Genomic DNA, 14,109 nt, shown 5'->3' with positions numbered 1-14,109 from the left:
CACAAGGTGGAATACTTAGAGTTTGGGGTTTTGGAATATAATAATATATATAGAACAAGATAGAAGTTTTAAAACAGACACTAGTCATTCATCTTCTTCTCTGTAAGTTTGAGTAGTATTTTGTAATTAAACAGAAAAGTCCGCATTGTGGACTTTGAGTGATTAGTCATTAAGTTAAAAGTGAAAATAATTTAAATTTCATTTCTTAATTAGATAGTTTAACCTTAAAAAACCTTATAACAAAAAATAGTTAGCCATTTTATATCTTGTTAGTAGAATACTACAGAACTCCCTACCTGTGTGACTGTGACATAAATAAGAAAAAATAAACATTTGAGTCAAATACCTTCAGGTATCTTCAATCCCAATCTCAACCAAAAAAAAAAAACCCCAAAGGCCAACATTATAATGGTGCCCCATGTAAGGATCAAACTCACAACCTTCAGATAATGAGACTGATGCTGATGCTCATGTTCAGTTCCTGGTCTCCCTCTAGGAGACTTTATAATGGACCAACTTAAATTTCCACTGTTCACACTCTAAGAAGCTGGGGAGTTGGTGACAGCCTAATCTCAAGCCAAAGCATTGAAATAAACTAATTTTATCATTCTCCAGGTTTTTAAAACAGAGAGAAACTCTTAAACTGAGAAGTGTGTTGGTCAGAGAACAGGCTTTCTTTTTACTCTGCACTGGTTGATAATAAAAAATTTTGAAACTTTTCCATTTATGTTTCTCTTCTCTTGTCTTAAGACTGCAGAAATTCTGCCTCATTTTAGCTGCAGCAAAGGGGATAAGACCCTTGTGAACTTTCCCCATTTCTCCTGATCCTGTAAAACTTTTAGACTGTAGTTTGGAGAAGAAAAAGGGAATGTAACCAGCATGTCTCATTTTCATACTTTGCAAAAGTATGTCATTGTAACAATTTTTTCCTTTTTTTTTTCTTTCCTCCAGATAAACTTTGTGCTTTTTATTGGCATAATTGTGATACTTGTGCAGAAACTCCAGTCACCTGACATCGGGGGCAATGAATCCAGCATTTACTTGTAAGTACAAATAAAGCAGTAATCAATTTAAATTACTGATATACACATAGGAAAAACCCACAAAGTAAAAAAGAAACCTCAACTGAATTAGGCTGATTTTTGAAAAGAGTTGCAAGGCCTATTAAATTATTTTGGTTGACTTTTACTTTAATTTTTCAATCCATCGGCTGTGTAAGTGCATTTTAATGCCAGCTTTCACATTTCTTTAAAAGGCCCATTAAATAAGCATAAATACAAGATTAAAACTAAACCCATCCCAAATCTAAGGTTTTTACATGTCAGTTATCTGAAAATTAACATATTGGTATAAAAATTGTTATCCTCATGGGATGCTTTGCTGTGCTTCATAACTTCCAGGACATGGTTCAAAGTTCACTGAAATCAATGAGATTTGGTGAAAAGGTTTAATTGATTTTAGGCTGAATTATAGTGTAGGCAGATCCCCTAGACATGCTTATGTCCATGTTTCTCATAAACTTAAATGCATTCCACTTAAGCCAGACATTTCACACACACACCCCCTTAAAATTGTTTTAAAATGCACATGAATCCTAAAATTCTCCTCTAGATGTTTGCAGCTTGGTGATTTATATGTTTTTTTTTAAACTGGAATCATTTTTATTAGCTTCCACCACATAAGATGGCAGAGGTTGGGCAGTTGAAGTGGTTGTCATCATTTTTTTGTGCATGCAGTCATTCTTCATATAAAAATTATATAATCCTCTGGAATAACTAGGAATAACTAGGGGCAGCACATCTGGTGTTGGCCTAAACACCACACACATTTGGTTTTGGGTTTTTTTTTTGTGAGCTTGAGTGTTTTCTTGCACACATAGACACAGGTAGGACTATTTAATCTAGTACTAAATTCCTGATGAAAATAGGCAAGCTATGAACACCTTAAATAAAACTAAAAGATGTTAGGGTAAAGTAAGAGATGTTTATTTGGTAGCAAATACAATTACCCACTGCTTAGTTTCACCCTAAGTAACCTCAATTATAGTATAATGATGTCATCCATCCAAATGACATTTTTCAGGGAAAAATATGTCCTCCAGCTGCCTATTTTTCTTTTTCCCCCCCTCTTATCTAGTTTAGATTTGTATTAAATAATAATATTTTCTGCCTCAATTTTCATGTCTGTAGCTAGGCATCCACTTACTGAAGGCACTGCCTCTTTCATCTTGGTTTAAACTATGTTTCCACAGCCAAAAATAATGTTTTAAATTGATTCTGTGGGTAGATTTAGCTCAGAAATACAACTGAGGATGAGACTTAGTGACTAGGTTAACTTGTGCATGGTCTGCCTAGGGCTTGCATGAGGCTACCCATGGATGTTCTGCTGGGAAGCCATCCCTGACTTCTTAGATTTTAATTAACACCTGAGATGTGCAGAGCTCGTTCTGAGTCTGAATTTTTAAGTGCATGTTGGGTGTCTGCTGCACATCTCACGTATGAAGCAAAGCATGCCACAGACTCCAAAGATTTAACTGGATTATCAAACATCCCTTGTCATCTTGGATCAATATGGTGACTGGGTTTTGCTGGTGTTTTTCCTATGTGTATAGTTAGCCACCAAAAGCAAGAGAAAACATCATATTTTCTGTTCCATTCGCTGCCATTATTTTTTTCTCATGTTCTTTTGCAACTTTTATAACCGGGTGTGTATAAATCGATCTCGCATTGATGTATGTGTTATGGAGTGGAGTGTTGTTTATCCAAACAGATTTGACAGCAGCAAAGTTCACACAGGGACGATAAAAAGGAATGAAATTGATAATTCTGTGCAGATATATACCAGACAGAGGCAATATTTGTGCACACAAACCCTGTAAAAAGGGAGCTTGTAAGGAAGACAATAGATCATAATCTGGTTCTGTCACCATATTGAAATATCTCACATTTAGACTGTGGCTCATATTAAGCATTTTCCATGTTCTATTTTGTTGTTTCAACCTATTGTAGCATCATTCCATCAGACCAAATTCCTCATCCAGATCTTTATTCCAGAACATCTTTAAGCACTTTTCCTTTAGTAGGTGAGGAACGATGAGGTTGAGGAAGGATTTTCAGCCTGTTTCTGAAAGTAACGCCACATGGATCTGCAGCAGGGATTGAGGTTTATTCTAATATCAGTCTTCCATTTTTTGGAATAACCCTTTAGACAGCTGGTACTTCCATCATCAAAAAAAAAAGGAAAATGAAAGACCCCAAAACCTTGGCTACTGACTTTGAGCAGGATTTAATTTTTATATGTTTGATACATGTTTAAGTTCAAGTCCTTGTAATGACTATTTTTGTTAGAAAAATCTACCTCTTCTACTTCATAGACGCGGTGGTGATGGTTCTGCAAAGCACTTAAGGGTATATTTGATTTTTAAAGCCCCGGGGATGGGCTTAAATTCAAAGATTAATCATGTATTGCTACCACTGTGCATTCATTATTAAAATCTCCCACTGGAGAAGTTGGCTGGGAGCTATGACAGGACCATGGCAGAAGAGAGCACTGCAGGGGAACTGAGGCTTAATTAATGCAGTGTAGCCACTGGAGAATTTAAGATTTACCTTAAAATAAATCAAACAATCATTTGTATCATTTGCCATGCATTACCAGGGCTTTACTCCCATTAAAAAAAAAAATCTAGACTTCCTCTCTAAACAACCTGATCATTGTGTGCAACAGCCTTTGCCTTTAGCTGACAAAAACTTGGAAAGACGTTGCTAATTCCTCACAATTTTCCTGGAGTGGCCAAGTGCTTCGGTGGTTATAAACTTGCATTTTACCCACTTGTATGTTCAGTCATTCACCACCAGTCTCATGCCTCCCCAGCCTTACCTCATGCTTTTAGTTTCCCTTGGAGCTGCCTGCATGCTGCTGAGACCCCAAAATCCCACCAGGTTCTGGGAGGGCAATCACTCCATCTTTTTTTCACTGATGTTTTCAAGAGGAACTCCTCTTTACTGCTGAAAATACTGGGGATCTCTAAAATACAGATTCATCAAAATGTCTAAGCAGCTGAGGTAGGAATTCAAAAAAGGCATAGAAGACACCCCTTTAATGATCATTTTAATTCTATTACTATTTTGAGTTATTTTTCTAAGACACTTTCACACGTACTCCCAATAGTCATCATAACCATGAGTTACTTTTTAGTCTGAGGAGTGCCAAAGGTTAAGATGTTTTTCTAGAAACATGTCTGGTTTCAGTTAATCTTGTGTCAGTCCTCCTGAATAATTTTGCCAAATTAGGCATTGAACCAAAGCAAGATCAGTAATGCAAATGGAATAGATTTTTATCTGAGGGACAAGTTCTGAGATCCCCAGGAGGTGGGGAAGCATAAAGAACTATTGATCGTATTCTTAGAGTAATTAAGACAGCTATTAACGAAGTTCAGGCAGGTTTCTCACCTCAGCTGGTGAAATAAACAGCAGGAATGTCCCATGGTTACAGACATAAAATGGTTTGGGTTGGAAGGGGCCTTAAAATCACGCAGTGCCATCCCCTGCCATGGGCAGGGACACCTTCCACTATCCCAGGTTGTTCCAAGCCCTGTCCAACCTGGCCTTGGACACTTCCAGAGATCCAGGGGCAGCCACAGCTTCTCTGGGCACCCTGTCCCAGGCCCCCGCCTCTCTCAGAGTAAATAAGTTCTTCCTAATATCCAATCTAAACATACTGTCTTTCCATTTAAAGCCATTCCCCCTTGTGGCATGTCCTATTTAATCTCACAGAACAAACGACCATGTCTTGAATTGGTGCCTGTATTTTCCATCCCGTTATAAATTAATTAACGTGATTCCAAACAGAAAGAAGCCCCTGATTTTTAACAATTTTCAACTGTAGTTTGCAAATATCAGTGAAGGCTGACCTAAAACAGAGACTAGATGGAGTTAAAGAATAAAGTAGGGATTTATTAAAAGGCCTCCATGGATGCACCTTGGGCAGCACCAGAGCCCAGCCAGGGCTGCACCCAAGATCCACCAAAATGGTCCCAAAATGCACGAGCGCTCCCGGGGGCTCTCACTGGGATCAGCTCTGCTCCATTTGCACCTTGCAGTTCATTGTCCCATTCCAGCTTTAGCCCATGCACTCCCATCCTGCTTGTTTTTCTCTCTCCAGCCCACGTTGTTTGTGCTCTTGGCCTGAGATTTGGATCATTTGTCCTTGGTGCCCAGCTGGAGCAGGAATTGTTTTGTCTCCCTGCTCTGTGCAGAGAGCTCAGCATCCCCTGATATGAAGCCCAGACCCACACATGAAAGCAGCACAGAATCTGAAAATATAAAAGCTTAAACCTGAGGCATCAAAAGTAGCAGATTATTTAGGGATAAATTACCACATATGCTGAAAGCCGAGGAGCAACACATCAGGAGTCCACGAATTAAATGGGATCTCACTGTCCTGGGCACTGCAAACGCATATTCATAACCCTACAGTGGCTGGTTCAGCACACAGAGCAGCCCATCAGGCCCACATTATTTACTTGGACTTATCATCTATCAGTTTCTTCCCTGGAATTTTAGGAAATGGATAATAATCTGATCTGGCAAGACTTCTCTGTTTTTACCATGAAGAATCCAGCCAACATTGTGTAACCTGGTATGTCAGAATCTCTTTTCAGACATCCTGGTTTTGACCAAGTCGTTGTAGAGGGAGTACATCACTCTCCCAGGAAAAAAAAAAAAAAAAAACCAAAAAAAAAAAAAAAAAAAAAAAAAAACCAAAAAAAAAAAAAAAAAAAACCACCAAAAAAAAAAAAAAAAAAACAAAAAAAAAAACCCAGCTTATTTATAGAGAAATGCCTACACAAAGCTTAAATTCACACTGTTATTTCCACAAGCATTGTTGCATTGCTGAAATATTCACTCTAGAGAGAAAACCATCAGCATCACTACCATAAAACACCACTATATTTAGTAGGTGCATGATGTAGATGCATGCTGGAATAACCCTTAAAATTAAAAAGACCCACACATTTCCATCAAATCTTTGTTTTTTCATTCATTTTTAAGTATCAAGCACATATAACTGAAAAAAAAAAAATTCTTTTCATTTTATTATGATTTCCAGTTTATCACGACTGGTATAATTTGGGAGGGGGAAGCTTGTTTCTGCTTTTGCTTTGACAGATTCTTCATAAATTTTGTATCACATGTTGAAAGCTCAATGAAAAGAAAATAAACCCCACATATATATCTAGCTAATTCAGGTCTACGTCATTCCTCCAATCAGCATCTTGCTGGAAAGAAAGGAGAATCATGGCATATATCATAGGTAGGTATGATTTTACCTATGGTGCAACCTAGAGGGTTTAGGGCAGCAAAAGCAATGTTGTAACCCAGATGTTTTGGTAAACAACACTCCTCTAAAATTCACCTCCAAAGTCACTGGACACGCAGTGATTCATTCTGCTACCGCTTTGTCTTGCTGCAAGTGCTCAGACTGCCAGAGTTGGTAATTATTGACAGGGTCTCGGTGCCAAAAGGCTGATTTTTTGGCAAGCAAGTGGCAGATGTTGGATGGACAGTGTGTTCTCTAGGAGGGCACTGCAATTTCTGACCCCCAGGTACTGCCAGCTGGGTGCTGGGACGCCCAACGACCCAGCAACAAAAGGAACTCGTGTCCTTGGGTTAATCCTTTCCCACCACAGGAAAATACACTGGGAAACACAGATGATGGTCATTTTGTCAGTGCATGATCAGCAAGGACCTAGTGCTCATTTCTAAGGAATGCCAGGGGAGTAGATACTTGCTGCTTTGATCAACACTAATTCTTGATTTCTTTATTTAAAATTCTAGAAAAAATGTGCTCATTCACGACTATATTTTTCATTTGCATTGCCCAAGGAAAATTATTACTTTGGGTGCTGGTTTGGTTTTCTTTTGTTGTTGTTTTTTACTTTGGAAGTTTTGGGTGGAAAGGATGGGGGTGTTCATTTGTGCCAAACTTTTCAGGTAGGGATTGGAAAAAATCTGAGTGTACTCATTAGGAATGTAAGATCATGCAGGCTACATACCATAATTAGCACGAGTGTAATTAACAGGGATTTATTTATTTTCAGATAAAATAATCAAAAACCCCATTCTGCTTTGATTACCTATCTGTGGTTTCAATTGCTGGAAAATCAAACAGCACAGAATCTTTAGTGTGTTTATAATGTTCCTGGGAGCTGTTGTTGCTACTGAACAACTGAGGGTAAAATGCACCTAAATCCCTCAGGTGCCTGTGGCAAGGACAGGAAGGTGAACTTTTGGTTTTCAAATCTACTTTCCCAACCTCAACACTGTCCTATCATCCAGTACATCCTTTACATTCTTATTTAAATGATGAGATTAGACCTAAAACTATTTCTGCCTGGAAAGGGGTTTTGTTATCTCATGGGCCACCAGCCAGAGGAATATTCCAAAAGAGCAAATCAATATTTATAAAGGAAATTCCATTCCATTTCCAATCATATACAAGCACCTGACCAGAGCTTTGGCAGGATCTGATTTTGAAATCATGGATCACAAATCTTATTTCTTGTTGTTACAACACCACCTGAGATGAATGCAACATGGAAAAGGGTTCTGCTTCTATTATTTGGAAATCTTTAGAAGGCAAATTTTAGGGTGCAAGGCCTTGGCCTGCACAGGTGGTGTCTGTGTGGTGGAGGCTGACTCCTGTCCTTTTTCCTCTTGCAGTAGAATTGAAAAATAGCCTGACTTTGTCTTTAAACACTATTTCTGTGGCTGTAAGGCATTTTCATGGGAAATTTTATGGTTTAAATGGATATACAGACAGACAAAAGGATACAATGGTGATTTTTTTGTTGTTGATGAACTCATGAGATTTTGAAATCTGCATGGGTTTCACCTGTAAGAATTCTCTAATGATGACTTAAAACTTCTCCTTGGCCCCATGATCTGTGGCAGCCTTAAAGAACAAAGATCTTTATCCACAAGTTGCATCCTACAAGAGCAAAACATAGACTTTTGTCCCCCCATCTGTCACAAGAGCAAGCCGTGAACTGAAATAGAGCAATTTTGCATTAGAACAGAAGCCACTAAAAGATGCTCCTTCTCTTGAAAGATCAAGAATGTGTGCAGGTTAGTGAGGGAGAGAATAATGCCAGGTTTTATCCAACACTGCAATTCTCTTTATATATATATATATATATATTTTAAGAAAACACAGCAAAGCTTGCTGCACTCTCAACAGTTCTATCAAGGGTTGGATTAGCCCTAACAGCCCTGTTTCCACAGAGTTTGAGGCACCAAAAAAAGACTAAACAGTGTTTTGTGAGTCCCATTGAAATGTTAGCGCCATGTATCTGGAAATTTCAGATATAAACACTTTTCAAAGACAGTACCAAAGCCATCATGGCTTGATTGCCATAACTGGTGTGGAGCAGAACTCAGAACACCCAGAGGCTCAAGCCAGAGGGATTTATATGTAAGTGCTTGCATCTGTAGGGTGCCTGTGTAAATACAGGATTTTGCCCACACATGTGCTGTCTGAAACACTTTAGATATCTAAAATTGTTCCAGCCTTGCTGCTTAAAAGGCCACAAATACTTTAGCAATGTGCACAATAGAAAGCTTCATATTGTAAAGGCAGAGTGGCTGCACGTCACTAAATTTGCTGTACCCTTGTAAATTTTGCCACATGCTGGAGCTTCCTGATTAGCAAAATTCAGGTGGCTTTCAGGAAGAAAATGCAGAATGGATCTCAAATGTGGTTATGAAGTCACTGCACTTGGTCAGAGTGAAAAATTTAATTTTGATGTGTATTGATATGCTTCAGCTGTCATGGAGATCAGCAGGATAGGGAATATCCAGTGCCCAAGGCAACTCGGCTTTTTGAATTAGCCATGGATTTGGGTGCAGGATCTTTTATCAGAGCAGCTTGCTTAGATCCTGGGAAAAATAATGGGTTTGGAGAATCAGAAAAACTTTTAGGAGTTTCAAGTTGAGTGTTAACTTGGTAATACTCAAAGTAGACCATTCTGGCTGTTTGTCCTTTTCCTCATGCATTGCTCATGTCTAAGTTTGCTGGTTTGAGTGCACTGTTAGACTGAAAGGGATAGATCTGAATTTTTCTTTGTCCCCACATCAATTTGCACCTCTGATTCTTTGAATCAGTTACTTAAGGTGAAGGTGGAGCTGAAGCAACTGGTCATGCAGCAGTTAATGTGAGACTGCAGGAAATGGGGAATAATTCTGACATCTCTGATCCTGAACGTGCTTTCAATTCATACCAAGGCTCAATGCCCACCAGCAACCATGGACTTCCACTTAGTTTTTCCCACCATTCACACTTTTGCCTCTATCATATGAGTGCAACAGGAATTTACTTTCCCTCCAGTGTCTCTGTTTCTCCTTGTCATTGATTTCTTGTGTTTCACTTCAGCAGCTGGCATTGTTTCACATCCAGTGGGGTTAGTTTTACATCTGGAGAATTTTTAGGATGTACTCCAAGCAAGTACACAGCCTGAGGTAGGGAGGGGACAAGGAAGATGGTGCTGTCCCAATGCAGAAGGTTTTTTGATCTGGAAAGATAAATTTCTTGTGAGGATCTTGTGACTAACACTGTGTGTCAAAGGAACTGTGTGGTGCAAAGCAGGTAATCCCGTTTCTAAGAACAAACTCTGCCTGCCTTGGAGAGTAAAAGAACATCCTCAAAGGCCACCAGGCTACAGAGGCTTAATACAGAAAGAAGTCTCAATGAAGGTTGTTGAAACAAATGCAAACTACCTCAAGACAGGACCACATGTAAGGTTCATATCACAGTCTTAGTCCCATCTGTATCATTACTGAGGGAATTCCAAGCTGTAATTCCTCTTTATATTTCCAAAGAAAACACTGGATTTATTCAGCCGATTAAGTGTCTGCAAGCCCAGGTTTTTTCAACAAAGGCAGTGCTCTCTTTTTTCATGAAGGAGAGTTGTAGAGATGGGTTGTGCCGTGAATCTGCAGGGATATTGTAGAACATGTAAGGCAGGTGAGTCAAAACAGTGTAACTGAAGCTTCAGAGCTGCCAATTATATAAACCCAGTGTAGTTATAGTGATGCTGAGCTCTGCCAGCTGACAGGAGCCAAAACCTGTCTGTAATGCTTGAAAATCCACTTCTTGTGTCAGCCCGGGACAATAAACACTCAGTGGGCTTTGCTCATTTGCTTTCTTTCAAGGACAATGAGCTAAATCCCATTCTCAGACATTTATGCTTGGATTTGGATATGCACATTCTTCTTTTGAAACAGTATTCAGAATGTTAATTTATGTAAGAATCTCATTTGGCACGGTACATTTTTCTCATTGAACATTATTCTAATTTCTAATTCTATCGTCTGCTGCACCTCAGTGATGTTACTGCACCTCCAACAGAATTATTCCACAGTGCATGACTTGGATTTGTGCTCTGCACTCAGAGACAATAACCCAGCTTGGGAAAACAGGAGCTCCAGAATTAAGACAGGGCAAGAATCAGGACACAGAACCTTGAAGCTACAGTTGTTTTTGTTGGCAGAATTCTGCTCTCTGCTACCAGCTTTATTCTCTAGAGCACAGGCAAATATTTGGCTTAATCTCTTCATTATTTAACTCCAAGTATAGCGATGGTGTTCTCCTTTTTGTGTCCATTCTGTAGAAATTAGAAAAGCCAAGAATGAGCACTGTACATAGGATTTTTGGCTCTCTTTGACCATTCAGTTTCATCTTCAAGCCTCAGATCTACTCAAGGCTCAGATTTACTGGACAAAAAGTTCTGGACCAAATTCATGTTTGTTAAACGTTTGTTTTTAATCACAGCATTAATCTGCGAGCAGTCATCCAGCTTCAGCTTCTTATTTTGGTGGCAATAGCAAGGAAAAGTAGAATTCTAGGTATCAAGACTAAGAATTTGGGATTTGTTTTCCATTAAAGTCTAGAGACACAGTTTCATTCTTTTTTTTTCCCCCATGAAGAGCACTTGTTTGTTGTACTTTTAGCAAGACAGCAGGGGATCTACCTGGTTTAATAAGAAACTAATCCTGCAGGGCTACTTCTACAGTCAGTGGAGACCTACCCAGTCCAGAGAAGAAAATCCTTTTATACAGCTTATTTAACTTTAAACAAGTTTAAAATAGGTCAGGTAAATCTCACTTTATGGCCTCACTGCCAAGCTGGCATGGGGCAGCAAGGAAAAAGGCATGCAGCTAAAAGAATTAGAGGAGATACAACTAAAAGACAACTTTGCTGAGGAGCACCTGGGCTTACTCTGTCTGGATGGGAGGGTGAATGGCTCTGCCTGCACAGAGTGGGTCAGAGCTGCAGCCACTGCAGTGGGATGGAATTGTGGAATCTGTTTGTTGCTCACAGAACAAGTTCTGCTTTCCAAACTGCTCCATCTGATCTGTGTAAGGGCGTGGGGGTTTGTAAATGTAGGTGGTGTTTCGAAGGGAAGCAAGTGCAGCTTCAGGGAATCTTCAGCTCCTGAGCAGCAAGGAGAAGATGTCTCCCAGCCTAGAGAAGTATCAGCTGAGGGGAAGTGGGTGTGTGATATAAACAATATATTATAGGGATCCTCTCTTCAATTTTCTCCTCTCTCTCCCATACAATCTCTCTACTTCCACTTTGGTTAACTTTCTATTGTATTTTCAATGCTTTATTTCATTGGTTTGTTTCTGCATTCCTTCTCCTGCTGCTACACAGCTGCCACTCCTACTCATGGTGAGGTTACATAGAATTACTCAAGCAGGGTGCACAAAGATTCTTCACAGGGAGCAGTTTTAATTTGCATTAATCAAGGTCTACCTTTACTGGATTTCCCAAAGGATTCCCCTTCAGCACATTCAGAGACAAGGCACAAATCTCATCATTCCCCGTGTGTTGGTAGCGACCTAAATTCAGAACCCTGACCATTTTCATGATGGATGTACTTGGATAATGCAGCATAACCTCCTTCCCCTGGATCAGCATGCTCGTTTCCCTCCTCTTAAGCACCTCTGAGACATCTAGAATTGAATTACAACTCCTTTTGCCTCAGATTTGTGTTCTCTCTCATTTGCATTGAGACGTCCAGGTGTCCGGTGGCCTTCAGCCGCATCATCCATCTCTCATTTCACCCCGGGAGTGTTTAACTTTTTCTTTCCCCTTCCACCCTAGCACCCTCCCTCTTCCTCCCAGATGCAGCTGCAGTCCCTGCCCAGGACACTTGCGGTGAGACTCAGCTTGTTTGCCTTTAGCTGTCTAAAGTCTCGTGCTCGATCTGAGCAGTCCAGTCGTCGTCTATGGTCACTCGGGGACACCAGGGCACCTCTGTCAGACAGAGCATCCCCTGTGGCTTAGGTGTCTCTGTCACACAGGCCAGCTCAGCCTGGAGGTCCCTGTTCTTTCCCTGAGTGAGTTCAAGGTGATAGTTCAGTTTGGAACCTGTCTTTGGCACGTAGAGTTAGATGTGACCGACTCCGTTCTCTGTGTGCCTACAGAGGTCTGAGGATCCTGCCCTGATTCGTGCAGTGTTTTCATAGCCATGCTATCATTTCAATTCATTTTCTTATATTTGTCTATTTTTTACCTCCTTCATATTTTTTTCTGGTTCCTGCCTCCTCTGTCCCTTCTCTCTTTCTCCCTTTCCTTCCACCAATGTCTCTACTTTGATAATAAATAAAGTTTGCAAAATAAAAGGGGAGGGAGAAAGGAAAGAAAGCTTCTATAAATTCTGTACTCTAAATACCTGGGGCACTTTACATCATCTAAAATCAGAGAGGTGACTCTACCAAAATTAGAAATGGCAGAAAATAAGTGCTAACAGCATTAAAATATTAAGGTTTTCCTAAGAAGTACAAGCATTGTCTTCCATCATAAATCTGTGTGTCAATGTCCCCTCAATGGGTGTGAAGCAGCAGTTAATCTGTAGATAATATTTTCAAAATCAGGTCTGTTTTTTTCAATAATTATAGTAAATACCAAGTGCTGTCATGTCAGCTCTATTCACCAGGGAAACCTATTAAAAAATCAATCCCTGTCAAATGAAACAGGGCATAAGCAGTAAAGGAAACATGGATGGGAATTTATTTCTAGATTGCCATGGCAACATTAAGTATATCATTGAAGACCTCAAACCTCTACAACAACCCATGGCTAAGACTTTTCAAAGCGATTATTGATTTTTAGATTTTTCCTTTTCAGGTTCTATACCTTAATATGCCTTGTAAGTGCTTCTTTTCAACACAGGTTGAGCAGCCCTCTTGTGGTAAAAATTGGTCTGAGAAATGTGTTTCAGATCAAGTGATCAAAAAAAAATGAGTGGCACTCAAAATCCATAGTCACTTCTGAAAGCCTCAGTCACAATAAAATGGAACTATCCCCAAAACCTCCTTTCTCATTTTTGATCAGTCTAAGCAGACAAGTAATCCCAACTCAGCTCTGTGAAAAGCAGGTGGTGCAAAAATCTAGCACAGAAATTCTAGTGTAAAAGGAGCAGTCATTTTCATGTTTGCTTCCTCAGCAACATCCAAAAAATGAAATTTATTTTATGAGTTGAGACACGGCTACTATATCCATGTGCTGAATGTGTCCATGGCCCAAGACTATGTTCTTTCCAGCTCTTATACTGTAATATTTAATAACAACAAGTTATCAGGCTTTAATTATCGAAAAGGAAGCAAAACATAACTCCAGTAATGGGGATGGACTTAAAGGAGTTAAAAGTAGGGGGAAATTTATGTTTTCAATTCATCCTTGTTTACTGTTCAGATTATAAATTCCATGAGTTATGAACACAGATCTTAGACTGTATAACAGAAACAGAGTTGGGTTTGTTTGAACAAACTTAAATGTTTGCCTTGGAGACAATTGCTTTAAAAATCAACTTCTATTATCCTTTATATTAATGGAGATTTAGTCAGGGTACTCAGTGGTGTTTGGTGTTCACCCCATCCTACAGTGGACAGCTAAAATAGGTCAGAGGTACCTGGCCAATAAATGTGTATTTCTCTCTCAACTGTTTATTCTGATGGTTCTCAGGGTCCTAAGGATGTCCATTTTGCTTACACACTGTAAACATCCAGGCTCTCCTGAGGTGAATCCCACCAAAACAACCACGTG

At 39.5% G+C, this 14,109-nt stretch overlaps 1 protein-coding gene across 5 annotated transcripts in view; it reads left to right on the top strand.

Annotated features, from left to right (window-relative positions):
- ADCYAP1R1 (ADCYAP receptor type I) overlaps positions 1-14,109 on the top strand; it is a 144,159-nt gene that overhangs the window by 120,573 nt on the left and 9,477 nt on the right. For all 5 annotated transcript variants that reach the window (XM_053958533.1, XM_053958523.1, XM_053958514.1 and 2 more), the window contains one exon: positions 952-1,043. In XM_053958533.1, coding sequence (XP_053814508.1) covers positions 952-1,043 — 92 coding nt within the window. The remainder of the gene's footprint in view (positions 1-951; positions 1,044-14,109) is intronic.

The sequence above is a fragment of the Vidua chalybeata genome, chromosome 1, assembly GCF_026979565.1.
Source record: "Vidua chalybeata isolate OUT-0048 chromosome 1, bVidCha1 merged haplotype, whole genome shotgun sequence".
Lineage (NCBI taxonomy): Eukaryota > Metazoa > Chordata > Aves > Passeriformes > Viduidae > Vidua > Vidua chalybeata.
The sequence above is the reverse complement of the archived record's forward strand: the minus strand, read 5'-3'. Positions and strand labels throughout refer to the sequence as shown.